The 19,295-nt window shown below is 37.1% G+C and overlaps 1 protein-coding gene across 2 annotated transcripts in view; it reads right to left on the bottom strand.

The window, feature by feature from the left end:
- Window positions 1–19,295, bottom strand: part of LOC106878942 (semaphorin-2A) — a 447,301-nt gene that overhangs the window by 3,571 nt on the left and 424,435 nt on the right. For both annotated transcript variants that reach the window (XM_089356188.1, XM_014928318.3), the window contains 7 exons: window positions 10,587–10,695; window positions 9,037–9,091; window positions 7,063–7,210; window positions 6,341–6,533; window positions 5,385–5,512; window positions 2,120–2,280; window positions 657–736 (listed from right to left, as the gene is read on the bottom strand). In XM_089356188.1, coding sequence (XP_089212314.1) covers window positions 657–736; window positions 2,120–2,280; window positions 5,385–5,512; window positions 6,341–6,533; window positions 7,063–7,210; window positions 9,037–9,091; window positions 10,587–10,695 — 874 coding nt within the window. The remainder of the gene's footprint in view (window positions 1–656; window positions 737–2,119; window positions 2,281–5,384; window positions 5,513–6,340; window positions 6,534–7,062; window positions 7,211–9,036; window positions 9,092–10,586; window positions 10,696–19,295) is intronic.

The following is a 19,295-nucleotide window of genomic DNA, read 5'->3' as shown; positions in this document are numbered from 1 at the left end:
AAAGCAGACATTAAACAATGATGATGATGATTTATATATATATATATTTATATATATATATATATATATATATATATATATATATATATATATATATATATATATATATATATATATAGCCCAAAGATTATGAATTGCTCATAAGATACAGTGTATATTTAAACACATAAGAGGAATCCATAAGGAATCCCTAATCCACTGTATCTTATGAGTAATTCATAATCTTTGGGCTAAATTTTTACACGCTAGGCCACTGGAAGTGAAAATTTTTATTAAGTTCCATTTCCCTTCGATATGATTAAGTATATTGTATATATATATATATATATATATATATATATATATATATATATATTTATATATATATATATACACACACACACATATATATGTATATATCTTTACATATGTTACGTGTGTATGTCTTTGTGTTTGCTCTCTGTCATCATGATAACTGGAGTTAGTTTGTTTACATCCCTGTAACTTTTGCAGTTCAACAAAAAGAGACTGCTAGAATAATTGCTGGGCTTAAAAACAAGAATATAGTACAGGGGGTCGATTTGATTGGCTCAACTCTTCAAGGTGGTGCCCCAGCGTGGCTAAAGTCCAATACCTTAAACAAGTTAAAGGTAAAAGATATATCTATACCAACTCACCATATAATGGCTCTTCTATAACATGGGCCATAGCTTCTTTAAAGGGCATATTTGCTGGAACATCTTTGAATGTCCTCAATCTGAAGAGGAAGAATAAAAGGAAATTACATCTTAATGACAATCAATTCCATTGCTATCGCTCACTTTCTTTCTCTCTTGTTCAGTCTGTCTGTCTGTTTGTCTAGCACAGCCAGCCATCACTTTCAAACAATATGGGTCTATGCTTTGTCTGTCTATTTACCTACAAAGCTATTCATTATTTTTCTTTTATTTACCTACAAAAAGTGTGTTATTCTTGGTGATTTTAAGGTAGTAAAAAAGACTTTAATGTCTATTTCTAACAGTGTGTGGTGAGGCATTAAGCTGATCCTTTGTTATAATTATGTATATGATTATAAAATATTGTGTAACTACAAAGCTAGATAGTTAATTTGTTACCACATTTAGTCACAAGGAATTAGTTAGCACAATGTTATTCTAGGAAACAGTTGCATTGTGGGATGGAACCACACCACAAGGTCGTGAAACAAACTTCTAAACCATATTACACACACACATATATATAAAGCAGAAAATTGTATTCAGAAAATGAGGCATAGTTCATAGTAAACAGTTCCCAAAAGAATTGGCTATCAGTTCACATAGTAATTAAATCGGGAGATGAATACAGATTTATCATTTCTATAGGATTACAGCTGTTTTGTAATCTCAGTGTAGTAGTATTGACTTTAATCTTCCAAATTATACACATACATTTTATGTCAATATATAATAGAAATATGTTACAAAAACAAAATAGAAACTACACGTGGAAATGTAAGGGGAAAGTAAGAAAAATAAGCGAAAACAGACATTGGAAATCAAAAAGAGTAAAGGTTCTTTATGAAAAGTAACGATAGATATATACAATTAGATGAACTGAGGTAGGAATAAAGGTAATAAGTCATTATTGTGAGTTAAAGAGAATCAAAAGCATACCGGTTTCATAATGTTACTAATCATTGCTTATATATATTTCATCATCTGATACAAAATCACATCCTCCAATGTCCCCTCTCCTCTTTTGTCTTGCAAGTTACTTAGTGGCCCTGTCAGTGCAGGTGCCACTTAAAAAGCATCCAATCCACACTGTAAAATGGTTGGCATTTGGAAGGGCATCCAGCTATAAAAACCATGCCAAAACTGGCCTTGCCTGTGCTTGTGCCACACTGATTACAACGGTCCTTCAGTTTTTCTAAGTCCAGTAAAAAAACCCCGGAAGGTTGGGACTCCAGCCAGGCCTTTCATGATGCCCTTAAAGCCAGGAACTTTACAGCAGCCACTCATAAAGGTCATGCCATGAGATTGATCCTGGAACCAGCTGTTTGGCAATTCTGAAGCAAATTTCTCAAATATCACACCACCATACCATTACTTCAGTTCTTTAAATTTGATAGAAAATATTTCAAGTGTCGACTGCTCACCTGTGATGAGAGGAACCTTGATTGTAAGGCATACATTTGTCATTTCTAGCCCATCCACAGTAGGGGTCATTAATACAAGCATCTGCTTTCTTGTATTGTTCACATGTCTCCACATTCACCTGTAATACTTTGGAATCTGTACTCAAATACAAATAGTCTTTCTGGAAAAGAGAATGAAAATAAAAAAAATTAAAAATGGCATCGACGAAGAAGAAGAAAACGTCTTGTGCTAGAGAAGAAGACCCATCAAGCAAGTGAAATCGTAGTCATGAGATACCGATGTCACACAACTGGCTCCTGTGCTAGTGTCATGTAAAAGCACCCATTTCACTCTCTGAGTGGTTAGCATTAGGAAGGGCATCCAGGCTGTAGAAACCATGCCAAATCAGACTGGAATCTGGTGTGGCCTCTTAGCTTACCAGCCCTGGTCAAATTGTCCAACCCATGCCAGCGTGGACAACAGACATTAAATGATGATGATGATGACAACGACAACACTACAAGCCTATCACATGTTGTTTAATCTCAGGTTCTGTCCCCTATTCAAGTTGTGACCATTCCATCTTTTTTAAAAGAATGTGAAGTAAAGGCGCATGGCATAGTGCTTAACCCTTCAGCATTTAGACCAGCCGCATGTATTCCAAATATTTTGTCTGTTTATGTTGAAACCAACGTCTCACAGAAACCCTAAAATGTCACACTAAAAATAAACAATCATATCGTAGAAATCTTGAAGCTACAAGATAATATATCATTAATTCAAAACAATCTCTGTAACTTAGCAGTTCGGCAAAAAGGGTCTGATAGAATAAGTAGCAGGCTTTTACATAAAAAAAGAACACAGACCCGGAGTAGATTTGTTCAACTAAAAACCATTCAATTTTGTGGCCCCAGCATGGCTGCAGTCAAATGACTGAAACATGCTAAGAAATAAAAAAAAATGAAATGAGTTAACAGCCAAGTAGACTACGGCCATCTTCCTGACCTCTTATGTCCGTTCGGAGTAATATTTCACATAAATGTTGAACATTTATCAGTTACGATGCTCAACAAGGTAGTTGGCTCACTGACTGCTGTTATCAATTCAGAATGGAATTCAATATGAAAAGGTTGACAAAGTTAGTATGATATTTATTCTTTATCTTATTTTCAACAGAATACAAAATAATATACATGATAGAATATCTTTAACATTATTATTGTTGTTGTTGTCGTTTTGGTTGTATATTTATGAGTTTTTCTTTTTCAATTACTATGTTGATGTATTAGCAGATATTTCTTTGTGTGTGTGTGTGTGTGTGTGTGTGCGCGTGTGTGTGCACGTGTGTTTGTGCGTGCGTCCGTGCGTGCGTGCGTGTGTGTGTGTGAGAGAGAGAGACTTTGGTGGAAGCTTGCTCTACTTCAGTAATGAGTGAGCTGATAAATAACATTCAGGTCATTGGAAAAAAAAAAGAACACACACACACACATATATATATATATATATATATATATATATATGTGTGTGTGTGTGTGTGTGTGTGTGTGTGTGTGTATGGTCTCTATGTGTGTGTGTGTATATATATATGTAGGTGTACATTATATATGTATGAATATATTTATTAACACAAATGTACAAGCTTATATATTTTATATATATATATAATAAATATATACTTTATATATATATATACATATGAAATAAGAAACGGAAAAAGAGTAAACATTTCTATAAATATAAAGTGTCTCTTTCATAAATAGTAACTCAAGCAGAATTATTTGATTTACCAAATTATTTGCTTAACTAAACAGTGGCTCTTGCAAGGTTTCTACATATAACCTTATACTTTCAACACCATTACCAACCTCACCACACAAATATGGCAATTTTTTACTAACTGAATCACTATTATTTTCATGTCTTCTTTCACCATTTTTATTTTGTTTTGTGCTACACACAGGAGCAGGTGTGGCTGTGTGGTTAAGAAGCTTGATTTGTATTCTTGCACTTTCCAGGTTTCTGACTCAGTCCTACAGTGTGGCATCTTAGGTAAGTGTTGTTTTTTTTACTACAGCTCCTGTCTGGTTGATGCCATGTAAGCAAATCTGGTAGACAGAAACTGAAAGAAGCCCAATGTAATTATAAACAGGAGAAATTTTTAGCTGTTTCTCTGCAGACTGACATTGTATTCTTCAGCAAGGCACTTTATTTCACATTACTCCAATTCCTTCAACTGTTAAAAATAATTGAAAAGGGCAAGTGTTGACACCATCAATGTCATGCTGAATCTCCAGGAGAACTACATTAAGGGTACACGTGTCTGTGGAGCACTCAGCCACTTCCACATTAATTTCACAAGGAAGCTGTTCCATTGATTGCACCAACTCAAACACTCGTCACAACTGACCGAGTGCCATCAGTTTACATATATAAGTATTAGATGCGTTTACTTTTTATACCTATGACACATGAAGGGCCAATGCCCTTCATGGGATCTGTGTTTTAAATTGGATTTGGTACTTGCATATCTTCAGTATCCTACCAATATTTGAAGTACTCAACGTTGCGTATTTCAATGAGCACTCAATGTTATTGTAACTAGCCATTTCTAGCCATCCCCTGAGTTTATGTGCTTTGATTATTATGACTATGTATATAATAAAAATTTATATATATATATATATATATATATATATATATATATATATATATATATATATAACCACACATTTCTGGGTCCAGTCCCACTGTATGACACCTTGAGCAAGTGACTTCTACTATAGCCTTGGACCAACCAAAGCCTTGTGAGTGGATTGGTAAAAAGAAACTGAAAGAAGCCCATCATACGTACATATATATGTATGTATGTATTTGTGTGTCTATGTTTGTTCCCCCACCATCGCTTGACAACTGATGTTGGTGTGTTTACGTCCCTGTAACATAGTAGCTTGACAAAAATGACCGATAGAATAAATTCCGGGTTCAGTCCCACTGTCTGGCACCTTGGGCAAGTGTCTTCTATTATAGCCTTCTATTATAGCAGTGAGACTGAACCTGGAACCATGAGGTTGGGAAGCAAGCTTCTTACCACACAACCACTTCTGCATTTATATATTTTAGAATGACATTGCAAGGTAGTTATGAGAGGCTGGATCTGATCAGTTTGAACATAAAACTGGGAGAATATTTTGGACTGGATGCAGCCAGATGAAATGGTGAAATGGTTAAATCCATGCATTCTTTCAATAGTGAAGAACACAATTTCCAAAGAGAAACAATACTTACATGCATTACCATGTTCCATATTGGCTGGGTTTCTGAAAATGGTGAATACACGGCAGATACTACTGCGTAAGGTTTGTCACGTGCATTTTCCATTGGTCGTTGGAAGATTTTGTAAACTTTGCCTTGATCTGGAAAACAGAAGATGAAATAAGAATGAATGAGGTGCTCCATGAAAATTAGGGTAGTGTCAGAGTTCTGTGTTTGGTGCTATTGTGTGTGTGTGTTAACTTATATGTCCTTTCTGTATTCAAAAATGAAGGGTGTGATTTGAGGAAGAATTGGCTGTCATTTCTAACATGTTGAACAGCAATGTAGAGGTACCTTTGTTGTCTCATTAATACAATTCACTATAGGTGTAGGCATGGCTTTGTAGTTAGAAGCTTGCTTCATAACCACATGATCCTGCGTTCAGTCCCACTGTGTGGCACCTTGGGTAAGCATCTTCTGCTATAGTCTCAGGCCAGCCAAAGCCTTGTGAGTGGATCTGATAGATGGAAACTAAAAGAAGCCCATCGTATATATATCTATGTTTGTATGTCTTTGTGTTTGTGCTTGTCCCCAACCATTGCTTGATAACCAGTGTTGGTATGTTTACATCCCTGTAACTTAGTGTGTGGGCAAAACAGACTGTTTGAATAAGAACCAGGTTTAAAGAGAAAACAAATATTGGGAGTTGGTTCATTTGACTAAAAATCTTCATGGCTGTGCCCCAGCATGGCCACAGTCTAATGACTGAAACAAGTGGAAGGTACAAGGTTGAGCTGTTAATGGAATGATTCGACTAATGATGGATCTAACTGACAAAAGTTGGTTTTGATTTCTATGGTTATTTTAGTAAAGTGTAGGAGTAATAGATAAAGATAAAGCTGATTAAATTAATCACTGAATGATGAGTAATGAGTGACAAATAAAATGAAAAGCGAAGTGGAAGCAAAAAAAAACAAAAACAAACTTACTACTGGCTGCAAAGAAAACCACGTCGTTGCGTCCAGAGACATTAAACGCCATGGTCAGTTTCTGGAGCATGACGTCAGCCTTGTGAAATATTGGTGTTGAGTACATGTGCTGCAACAGCATGTGCATCAATGGTTTGTCTTTGATGAATGTTAAAACATTGTCAGGCAGTGAACGAGAGTCGTTGATTGAGCACTGAAGATGTACACAAAAAAAAAAAAACAGATATGTATAATTGTCAAGTCAAACTGTGGTGAAAAGTGATCAAATAATGAAAATATTCTCATTTTTAAGTTTATCTCTACACATTTTTCTATATAAGCCAGAGCCACCACTGAAAGTTATGATGTTTCATATACAAATACATCTATGTAAACAATGTGGTCGAAGATAGAAGAAAATAGGTAATAGGTGTATATGCATATTTCAAGAGTTATTGCTCTCTCATCAGTACCACATTTAACCTATCAACCATCCATGAATGCATTGCTTAAATATCTTCTAAGTTTAGTGGTATAACACTGTTGGATAGACTAATTTACACATTATATATAGTTGCAGCCTTGGCTGTGTAATAAGAAGTTTGCTTCTCAACCACATGGTTCTGGGTTCAGTCCCACTGCATGACACCTTAGGCAAATGTCTTCTTCTATAGCATGGCTTCTGTCAAATGACTGAAACAAATAAGAATGAAAAAAAGTATCCTTTCATTTTGCTTACTTACATTTCCTGGTCGAATAGCAGGGACTTGGTTATTGGCAACTGGTAACCAGTAAGATGTGTCCGTGTTCTGATCCTTAAAGGGGCCATCAAAGACTTTCTGTATGTCAGTCCAGTGGTATGCACAAATTGCAGAGGCTGTGATACCATTTCTGTGGAGGGAGAGAGAGAGAGAGATAAAGATATACAAGGAAATATAGCAAAAGAAACAGGTGTGATAATATGTTAAGGGATAGTTAAGAGGGTAGGATTTGAAGGGTCTAGGGCAGAAGGGAAAAGAAAGTAGTGGGAGGTTTGGGCAAAGCTGGGGTCAGAAGGTGAATACTCCCGAGATTACTGAAAATGTGGGAGATGGAAAGGGAAAGAGAGAGGTCAAGCAGAGAATGAGAAAATAAGAAATACAGATAGTAAGTAAAAGATATCTAGGAAGAGTTAGAAAGAACCTTCTATTTACTTTGCTGAATCTATTTTATCTAGATAGAGAGAATGTGTGTGTGTGTGTGTGTGTGTGTGTGTGTGTGTGTGTATGTATATATATATATGTTTGTGTGTGTGTATAGGAGTAGCTGTGTGGTAAGTAGCTTGCTTACCAACCACATGGTTCCGGGTTCAGTCCCACTGCGTGGCACCTTGGGCAAGTGTCTTCTACTATAGCCTCGGGCCAACCAAAGCCTTGTGAGTGGATTTGGTAGATGGAAACTGAAAGAAGCCTGTCGTATATATGCATATATATGTGTGCGTGTGCTTGTCCCCCCCACCATCGCTTGACAACCGATGGTGGTGTGTTTACGTCCCCCGTAACTTAGCAGTTTGGCAAAAGAGACCGATAGAATAAGGACTAGTCTTCCAAAAGAATAAGTTCTGGGGTCGATTTGCTCGACTAAAGGCGGTGCTCCAGCATGGCAGCAGTCAAATGACTGAAACAAGTAAAAGAGTATATATATGTGTGTTTGTATATATATATATATATATATATATATATATATATATATATATGAATATATATGATGGACTCTCCTGTTGTCAGATGACGTTTGAGGGTTCACCAATTTCTTACCGAACAACCACACAGATCATTTGTTTATGGTGATCAAATGTTTGCATAGACATAAGCTCACTCCCTCCATCAGATTGTCATTACCTGTACAGGTGCAATGGAACGATCGCAGAGCAACACGAATATATATTTGAAAATGAAGAGGAGAGTGGAGATTTATTCACATTCAAAACTTTTTTATATAAAAAGTTTTCTACAGCGTATATGACATTGACCTACATATGTTTCTGCTACAGCAACTGCACATTGCTCTGTATACAATTTTATCAAGGGTCCATCACTTATAATGTTTTCAAACTGTGTGTGTATGTGTGTGAGAGGGAGAGAGAGTCAGAGAAAATAGAAGAAAGGAAGAGACGAAGAGAGAATAGGATTTTATCTTTACATATTACTATATATATATATATATATATATATAGTGAGAATTTACGAAAAAACAAAAGACGAAGACAGGTGTGTAAAAAACAAACAGATGTATTAGTTTAATGCTCCGGAAGTGAGAAAGTCTTTTATGTTTCGAGCCTACGCTCTTCGACAGAAAAGAACACAGAAATAAACAGGGAAAGAAAATAAAAAATGGTATAGTGGCTAGCGATCTATCATGGCGAATATATATATATATATATATATATATATATATATATATATATATATATATATATATATACATAAATAAAAAGGAATTAGTGAAGGAAAAATTAAGTAACAACACCAAATGGCAGTGCTCCAGCATGGCCACAGCTTGTGAGATGAAACTAGTTCAATTCAATTCAATACATATATTATACATATATATAGCTATATACACACATATATATAGCTAGATAAATAGATGAAACATATATATATATACACACATATATATAGCTAGATAGATGAAAAGAGAGAGAGAGATAGATTAAAAAAAGGAGTTTCACTGACCTGTTTGTTGTAAATAAGCCATAGAATATCTTATTGTCTTGTGTGTAAACATCCTCTGTAAATAACAAAGGGTAAATTCTCAGAAAGCTTCAGACAGATATATATTTGTGGTATGAATTTGTATGGCTTATAATATATACATACATATATATATATATATATATATATATATATATATATATATATATATATATATATATGTGTGTGTGTGTGTGTGTGTGTGTGAGTGTTTGTTTATGCAATGTGTAAGTATGCTTGTATGTATATATATATATATGTATGCATATAAAAGGATGTGTGTGTTTCTAAATGTTGAGACTGTGTATGCTAATGATATAAATATTTGCCTACATGTTATACGATATCAGAGTGTGTGTGTGTGTGTGTGTGTGTGTGTGTGTTTTGATTTATGCATATGAGTGCATTTGAAAATCTATATACATACATACATACAAACACACGTAAATACATACATACACATACATATATATACACACACATATACACATTTGTTTACTCTGCATAGTGTAAGACTTATAGAAGTAAGGTACACCTTGGATTTTCTTTAATCATTTCTTCAAGAAAAGGTTATTCTGATGAATCTGTAAACATTTCTGCGACTGATATCTTGCTATGCTTCTCTTTGAATTTCTTCATTTCCATTAACAAAAGTCATTGCAGTACTGCTATACATTCCGTTCTTGATTTAAAGATTCCCTCTCAATTTTTTATAGTGATGGTCATAGTCATTTCAATGTGTGTACACCCATCATACGCACAAACAAATATATACAGGGTGTCCACAAAGTCTGGGTACATGGGGATTAACACATACTTTAAGAAATTATTATTTCTTATATTTAATTGTTTATGTTATGTTTTTATTTACTCCATGTACCCACATGGGATTTAACACATACTTTAAGAAATTATTATATTTTAAATACAAATTACGACAAACGTAAATAGACAAACAAAGTTTGCTTTTAGAAGCGTTGAGATGTCTTAGAAAGTTAAAGAAGTGATTTTAAATTCTCAATCACAGAATAATGCTAATAATATAGCCTGAACAGGATAAACTACCCCTATTTTGCAGAGAAAAGTGTAGGTGGCTAGCTGATATTTAGTTGTTTATGTTATGATTTTATTTATTCCATGTAGCCAGACTTTGTGGACACCCTGTATATTTAGATACATGCCAACGTCCTCTCCATCAGACACTAAACTTGGCTTGCGAAGACCTGTTGGGGCAAGCGAAATTGTGATGGCACCTGTGTCCAGCGTCGCCTTCCTGGCACTTGTGCCGGTGGCACTTGTAAAGACATTCAAGCGAGATCGTTGCCAGTGCCGTTGGACTGGCTCCTGTGCAGGTGGCATGTTCCTGTCAAACTATGCAACCCATACCAGCATGGGAGGAGGACATTAAACGATGATGATGATAATGATGAAGAAACCATGAGTGTGACTTATACGTGAGTGCAACTTAAACAAAAATAAAAAATGATAAATATGTTATTTACAACGAATAAATAATTGAATGGAGAACTTACGTATTTCATCAAAGTAATATGGGTACTGCCCTGGTAAAGAACAGTTTATCCTCGCTTTTAAATATGTTGACCATTCATTAATGAGAAGGCGTTCCCCACCTCGGTCATTCTGTAAAAAAGAAAAAAAAAAAATACAGTGTTATGAAGTGAATGGCAATGAAAGCATGTTGGCAAACTTCCTAGTTGGTTGATTGACTGACTGAATAATTAATTAAACAATCAATTAGTTAATTGGTTAAATGGTTAACAAGAAAAAAATAAAGAAGTGAAATAAAACCAGTGTGGTTGTTTATTGTTGGCTTAATGACCCTCCCAAGAAAGAAAACAATAAACCTTGTAAATCATGGTTGGCAGAGGATTAACTTATAAACCTTAGTTAAATTTCAAGCTATATATACATATATATATATATATATATACTATATACTATATATATATATATATATATATATATATATATATATATATATATATATATATATGTATATATACACATACGCATATATACCCAAAAGGGGTATCAGGGAGTAGCGTCCCTGCCTTCCTGAGCTAGTTTTCCACCACATTTCTTAAAGATTGCGCTAGTGGCCTTGGTCTCGGGACCACTCATCTCTAGAAACAGAGGTTGGTGGTAAGCAACAACATGCACCCCATAGAAAATCCAGCTCCAAAAAAGCCTCATGATAGCAAAGGAAATTGGGCATCAGTCAGCCGAAAGGTTGGGGTGGGCTGCACCTGCCTACCTCAGTTGCTATGGCATCGAGGTAGATCCAGCCATCCTCATTAATGGGGATAAAACCTGGATTTAAAACATTGTGTGATGATGATGATGATGATATATAGAGAGAAATGTATTATTCTTTACTTGTTTCAGTCATTTGACTGCTGCCATACTGGAGCACCGCCTTTAGTCAAGCAAATCGACCCCAGGACTTACTCTTTGTAAGCCTAGTACTTATTTTATCGGTCTCTTTTTGCTGAACCGCTAAGTTAAGGGGACGTAAACACACCAGCATCGGTTGTCAAGTGATGGTGGGGGGGACAAACACAAACACACATACCTATATATATATATACATATATACGACGGGCTTCTTTCAGTTTCCGTCTACCAAATCCACTCCCAAGGCTTTGGTCGGCCCGAGGCTATAGCAGAAGATACTTGCCCAAGGTGCCATGCAGTGGGACTGAACCTGGAACCATGTGGTTGGTAAGCAAGCTACTTACCACACAGCCACTCCTGCGCCTGTATGTGTATTTTTATTTTTTTAAAAATGAAAATAGCTTTCTTTTGAGACAAAGAACCTCACCAGATTCTATAAGGAAAAAAAACTTAAGCAACCATAATGAAATGGATATATTTTAAGGGTAGTGTTTCAAAGAGAACTTGAAAATTATTAATAGTTTTGTTCTGACCTTTCTGTTTTGTAGCTTGCGGGATGAAAGGGAAAGCTAACCCTGTTGCAATTTCAATCCCAGAACACAAGTACATAATGATTTGTCATTGGAAACAAGGGCAGTGATTTTTATGGGAGGATTTCAACTCTAATACATGTCAAACATATTTCACTCCTTTCAGAAAGATGAATAGCCAAGTTGACTCAAGTCCCATGATGTAATATGAACAAAAAAAATAAAAGGAATTAGTACAATGTGAGCAGGCGTGACTGTGTGATAAGTAGCTTGCTTGCCAATCACATGGTTCCGGGTTCATTCCGACTTCGTGGCACCTTGGGCAAGTGTCTTCTACTATAACCTCGGGCCGACCAAAGCCTTCTGAGTGGATTTGGTAGACAGAAACAGAAAGAAGCCCGTCGTATATATGTATAATGTATATGTATGTATGTATGTGTGTTTGTGTGTCTGTGTTTTCAGCAGCCCCTCATATTTGACCAACATTTAGCAGTCGACAGTCAACTTAATGCTGTTGTGAGATTAAGTCCAAGGTGCTATGCAGTGGGATTGAACCAGGAACTACATGGTCATGAAGCAAGCTTTTTATCCACACAGCTGTAAGATTAGTTACTCAAGAATCTCGGGTTCAAATCAACTGCAGGCAGTCTTCCGCTGCTTATCTATTTGGACATAAAACTTAATGTTTTAAATTCTTTACTACAAGTAATATCAGCAGGAATCTCACTGGAATGCGTGTACGAGATAGACTTATCCAGCAGGGAGGAGAGAGAGATTTATGGTACATCCTTCCAAATGAAGGAGTGAAATCTAAGATAAAACACCTGGCCTTTAACAAATAGTCATTCGTATGCACACAAACGCACTGATATACATACACATTTATATACATGCACAGACACAAACACAACCATTTACATATAAACATCCATTTACAGGCACATTTACACACACACACACACACACGCAATCATTTACACATGAACATTCATTCATACACACATACATGCACTCACATACACATACATAGATTTATTTTACATGCACACACACACTAAAACACTCATTTAAACACATACACACACTCAATTACATATATTCACAAACATACACACGTAATCAATTATATACACACACACAAACACATTTACACACATTTATGCACACACATACATAGATTCATTTCACACACTCATACACATACATACACACACATGTACTTACACACACATGCATTTATGTGCCGACCCAAAAACACAGTTACACATACATTCATGCTCACTTTTTCACACACACACACACACACACACACACACACACACAAACAAGCTTGGTAGATACAATCGTTAAAATTACATAAATAAGGCAAAACTAATAACTAGTAACCATAGCTCTATCCAGCAGGCTGGGAGACCTTACAGAAACCCTCTTGCTGGCTCTTGATGTTGTACAGAATAGATGTATTAGAAATGGCTATTGTTGTGAGTTTTATTTTGCCCAAACTCTCCTTGATTGCACTAATTAAGACCCAAGGCATTCTGGCCATGACCAAAAGTGGCGAGCTGGAAGAAACGTTAGCGTGCAGGGCAAAATGCTTAGCGATATTTTGTCTGCCATTACGTTCTGGGTTCAAATTCCGGCGAGGTCGACTTTGCCTTTCAAATTGACCCCGGTACTTATTTTTTTAAATCTGGCGCATACTCTATTAGTCTTGTTTGCTGAAACTGCTAAATCATGGAGATGTCAACAAACCAACTCTGGTTGTCAAGTACCATAGGGGGACAAACACAAACACAATACACAACCACACAGGCACACACACATATATATATATATATATATATATATATATATATATATATACACGATGGGCTTCTTTCAGTTTCTGTCTATGAAATCCACTCACAAGGCTTTCTTTTAAATATATATATTCTTACTCTTTTACTTGTTTCAGTGATTTGACTGCAGCCATGCTGGAGCACCACCTTTAGTCGAGCAAATCGACCCCAGGAATTATTCTTTGTAAGCCTAGTACTTATTCTATCGGTCTCTTTTGCCGAACCGCTAAGTTACGGGGACGTAAACACACCAGCACCAGTTGTCAAGCAATGTTGGGGGGACAAACACAGACACACAAACATATACACACAGACACATATATACATACATAAACATATATATGACGGGCTTCTTTCAGTTTCCATCTACCAAATCCACTCACAAGGCTTTGGTTGGCCCGAGGCAATAGTAGAAGACACTTGCCCAAGGTGCCACGCAGTGGGACTGAACTCGGAACCATGTGGTTGGTAAGCAAGCTACTTACCACACAGCCACTCCTGCACCTAGGTTTTTTCTCTAACATTTTACTTAGTTCAACCTACAAGAGTGTGGGGAAAAACAAAATAGGGATTTCGAAAGAAGTATGTACAAAACTAATTTTTAGACATCGAATGGCTATGGGCAGGGGGTCTACTGGAATAAAATTATTCATTGTAAAGGGGGTCCATGAATAAAGAATGGTTTGGAACCACTGATTTACAGGATGAATTTGGCTGCTATTTCTCGCAGGTTGAGCAACCTCATAGAAGCTCCCAGAGGTTATGATTCCACATTCTCATAGGAACAACAACATGTAGCTGCATGACATCAACTGCAGGAATAATAGGACAATCGAATAAAGAACGGGGAAGCATTCAAAATATGGCTGCAACAGAATCTAGCCATTATTGGCAGGCAGAAAGAGGAGATGCACTTTGCAGTATACAGTGTGTCTGATTGCAGGCATCTGTGTACATTGCAATTAAATGTAATGTATTCAATTTATGAAAAGCCTTGCAAACCTCATCTTGGCAAGACTGCTGCTATATGCATCAGTTGTGCAGGTATTTTGTTTGTTTATTTGTGTTTTTTTTTTGTATTTGTGTGTGCAACTGCAAATGTGTGTGTGTGTGTGTGCTTGAGATTGACAGATAGAGAGTGAGAGGGAGGAATGTAGAGGTGGGTAGAGAAGTAAGGATTTATGCAATTTCACCTCTCTGGTGCAATCTGTGCGCATGTGAGTAATAGATAGATAGATAGATAAACAGATACAGAGAGTGAGGGAGAGAGACAGACAGGTAGACAGAGACAGAGAGAGAAAAGAGGGAGATTGAGTGATACAAAGGGGTAGAAAAGTGAGTATTTATGCAATTCTACATCCTGGGTAGGAATGCATGTGTATTTGTGTGTGTGTGCACTTTAGATAAATAGATAGATAGGTGGATGGATGGATGGATAGATAAATAGAGATAAATAGATAGATAGACAGATGGATGGATGGATAGCTAGCTAGCTAGTTAGATAGATAAATAGACAGGTCGATAGATAGATAGGTATAGATAAATAGGTAGATTAGATAAACAGATGGATAGATAGATAGATAGATATACATAAATAGGTAGATAGATATATAGATAGATAGGTAGAAAGGTAGAGACAGATAGAGTGAGAAAGAGAGATAGGGAGGGGAAACTCAGTGATAGAAAGGGGTAGAAAAGTGAGAATTTACGCAGTTGTACCTCATTGGTGTAACCAGGGTAAAAGTGTGTGTGTATCCTTGAGAGAGAAAGGGGTGGGTAAGTGAATGATTGATATAAAGGAGTTTGGAAAGACTTATGTACAACACTTGTGCAATTTGTGTATGAGGTTGTGTGTGTGTGTGTGTGAGAGAGAGAGAGAGAGAGAGAGAGATAATGTGTGAAGGAGTGTGTATGTGAGGGTGTGTGAATGTGTGCGCGAGTATATATGTGCAAATCTATGATAGTGTGTACATGTGTGTGAGTGTGTATGTGTGTGTTTGAGAAATGAGAGGCAGAAAAGACAAATAAAAAGAAAGAACAGAGAGAGAGAGAGGAGAGAAATCAGGTGTTTCCAGTGTGTGCTTGTGTGTGTGTGTGTGTGTGTGTGAGTGTGAGGGTGAGTGTGAGTGTGTGGACAGGTAATAGCAACGAGAAGTGAAAAATAAGAGAGAACGCATTTGGAGAAGGAATAATGGAACACAGGTGAAGAAATAGCGAGAATAATTAAGGTGTCATTGGTCAAATATACCAGCACTGACCATTCTTGAATTTTCAATCTTTTCTTTGCAGGTGCTGTGTATCTTGGACTCTACTGTTTAATGTGTTTCTACCCTTTTTAAGATGACAAGAATAAAAGGGCAGCAGATGGGTGTGGTATTTTGAGGGAGATTCCACCACTATTTCTAATGGGTTGAATGATTGCATGGAGAGGTGGCGGCGACGGTGGTGGTGATGGTGGTGGTGGTGGAGGGGAGGGGGGGTTCTCTTGTTGGTTTGCAATAAAAAGGTGTGAAGTGTGTCAAGGTAGTGCTAAATGGGGGAAAATAAGTAAAGGTGCAGTGAGTAGCTGGAGGAGGAGAAGGAGGAGGAGGGAAAGTGGGAGAAAGAAGCTGCAAATGAAGGAGTAAGAGAAAGAGAGAGAGAGCATAAGGGGGAAAGAAGCTGGGAGAGGGAGGGATTCAGAGAAGAGAACAAAATAAGTGGAAAAGGTGTGTATGTGTGTCTATATCTATCTATCTATCTATATAAATATGTAGATATATGTACGTGTATATATATGTATGTGTGTGTGTGTGTGTGTATATATATATATATATATATATATATATATAGCTAGGAAATATTCATCATCTTTTAATGATGGTGCCCCAGCTTGGTCACCGCCTTTGGCTGAAACAAGTTAAATGTATGAATGAATGCTTGTGTGTGTGTGTGTGTGTATACAATTTAGGATTAGGCGTATTTTCCATGCAAGCATCGGTTATGCATATGCATGTGTGTGTGTGAATATACATACATATATACACACACACACACACACACACACACACACACACATATATATATATACACACACACACACACACATATATATATATATATATGTATATATATATATATATATATGTATATATATATATATATATATATATACACACATATATATACACCATCGTTTAATGTCTGCCTTCCACATGCTGACATGGGTAGGACACACATACACATATGTGTATATAGATAGATAGAGAACTGTGTGCGTGTGTGTTGGTAAAGAAAGAGAGAGAGGTTATATATAGAATGTAAAGTAAGAGAGATTCTATAACCTAACCATGGTCTCTCTCTTTCTCTCTCTCTGTCTCTCCTCCTCCCTCTCTCTCTCTGTCTCTCTTCCTCCCTCTCTCTCTCTGTCTTTCTTCCTCTCTGTTGTAGGCTATCAATGATAGGTTGAACCATAAAACAGCATGAAATCTACTGAAGGTGGCAGTTATTGTATCCAGGTGAAACACCTTCACCAGCAGGTAGAGATCAAAGAAAACCATTACTGACATTGATGTTGATACTGCTGCTGCTGTTGTTGTTGTTCTTTGAGCCAAAGCTGAACCAATCCAGCAACCTATGTTCAGTGGCATTCCACATGTGACCATCCTGTCTTTTTAGGCTGTATAATGTAACAGATGATGGTATCACTTACTCTTTTACTTGTTTCAGTCATTTGACTGCAGCCATGCAGAAGCACCGCCTTTATAGTCGAGCAAATCGACCCCAGAGCTTATTCTTTGTAAGCCTAGTACTTATTCTATTGGTCTCTTTTGCCGAACCGCTAAGTTACGGTGACGTAAAGACACCGGCATCGGTTGTCAAGCAATGCTGGGGGGACAAACACAGACATACAAACACACTCACACTCACACACACACACACATTTATATATAATTCTTTATTGCCCACACGGGGCTAAACATAGAGAGGACAAACAAGGACAGACAAAGGGACTAAGTCGATTACATCGACCCCAGTGCATAACTGGTACTTATTTAATCGACCCCGAACGGATGAAAGGCAAAGTTAACCTCATATGTATATATATATATATATATACATATATATGACGGGCTTCTTCCAGTTTCCGTCAACCAAATCCACTCATCAGCATCAGAACCATCACCATTGCTACCACCACTGTCACTAGTGCCACCACCACCACCAATGTCATCACCACCAGCACCACCATGACCAGCCACCTCTGTCTCTGCCACCACCAACCCCATGTCAGTTTGCTTCTGACATCCTCAGGAATAGTTCCAAAAGAAAGGAGAAAAAAATGAAACACTTGCAGATTTGTCTGAATCTCGATTCCATTCACATTGCAGATTGCCGATGCTTTCTATAAGAACATTAAATTGAACCCCAGAAGGATGATATGGTAAAGTTGATGCCAGTAGGTTTTGAAATCAGAACATGAAAGCGCCGTATCTAAACGCCATGGCTATTTCATCTCATGCTCTCGTCACTCTTCTAATAAACCGACCGACCATCGTTGGTTCTCTGATGCTGATGAGTGGGAATGCTAAGAGAGGTTATTGATATCAATCACTTGGCGATCCATTTTGACCCATTTGGCCATTTGATGTTCAATACTTTGACACTAAGAGGAAAGGGAGGCGATGAGGATGGTGGGGGTGGCAGTGGTGGTTATGGAGTTGGAGATGGTGGTGGTATTGGTGATGGTAATGGCATCAGCAGTGTCCTGGAGTCAGCAGCAGTCGTGGAGTCGGTGATGGTGGTGGGAGTCAGCGATGGTGGTGGAGTCAGTGAAGATGGAGTCAGCGACAGTGCTGGAGTCGGCATTTGTGGTGGAGTTGGTGATGGTGCTGGAGTCGGCAATGGTGCTGGAGTCAGTGATAGTGCTGGAGTCAGCGACAGTGCTGGAGTCAGCGACGGTGCTGGAGTCAGCGATGACACTGGAGTTGGCAGTGGTGGTGGATTCGGCGATGGTGGTGGTAGTGGCGATGGTGATGGAGTTGTATTTATGTATATGCATGCATGTATGTATGCATATATGCATGCATCTGTGTGTATGCATGTATGCTTATGCATGTTTGCCTATATTTGTATGCCTGTATGCTATATATGTACGTATATTATGTATGTCAGCATATTTATGTGTATGTAGACACGTATATATATATATATATATATATATATATATATATATATATATATATATATATGCATACATATGTGTATATATGTGTGTTAAAGCACTTGGTTTAGTGGCTGGGGCAATTGGCCCATGATCGTAAGGTTGTGAGTTTAAATCCTAGACTGGGCTGTGTTGTGTTCTTGAGCAAGACACTTTATTTCACATTGCTCCATTCCACTCATCTATAGAAATGAGTTGCTACATCATTGGTGCCAAGTTGTATTGGCCTTTGCTTTTCCATTGGATAAAATCAGT

Source organism: Octopus bimaculoides, chromosome 8 (assembly GCF_046866305.1).
Source record: "Octopus bimaculoides isolate indiv1 chromosome 8, ASM4686630v1, whole genome shotgun sequence".
Taxonomy (NCBI): Eukaryota; Metazoa; Mollusca; class Cephalopoda; order Octopoda; family Octopodidae; genus Octopus; species Octopus bimaculoides.
This window is presented reverse-complemented; position numbering and strand designations above follow the sequence as displayed.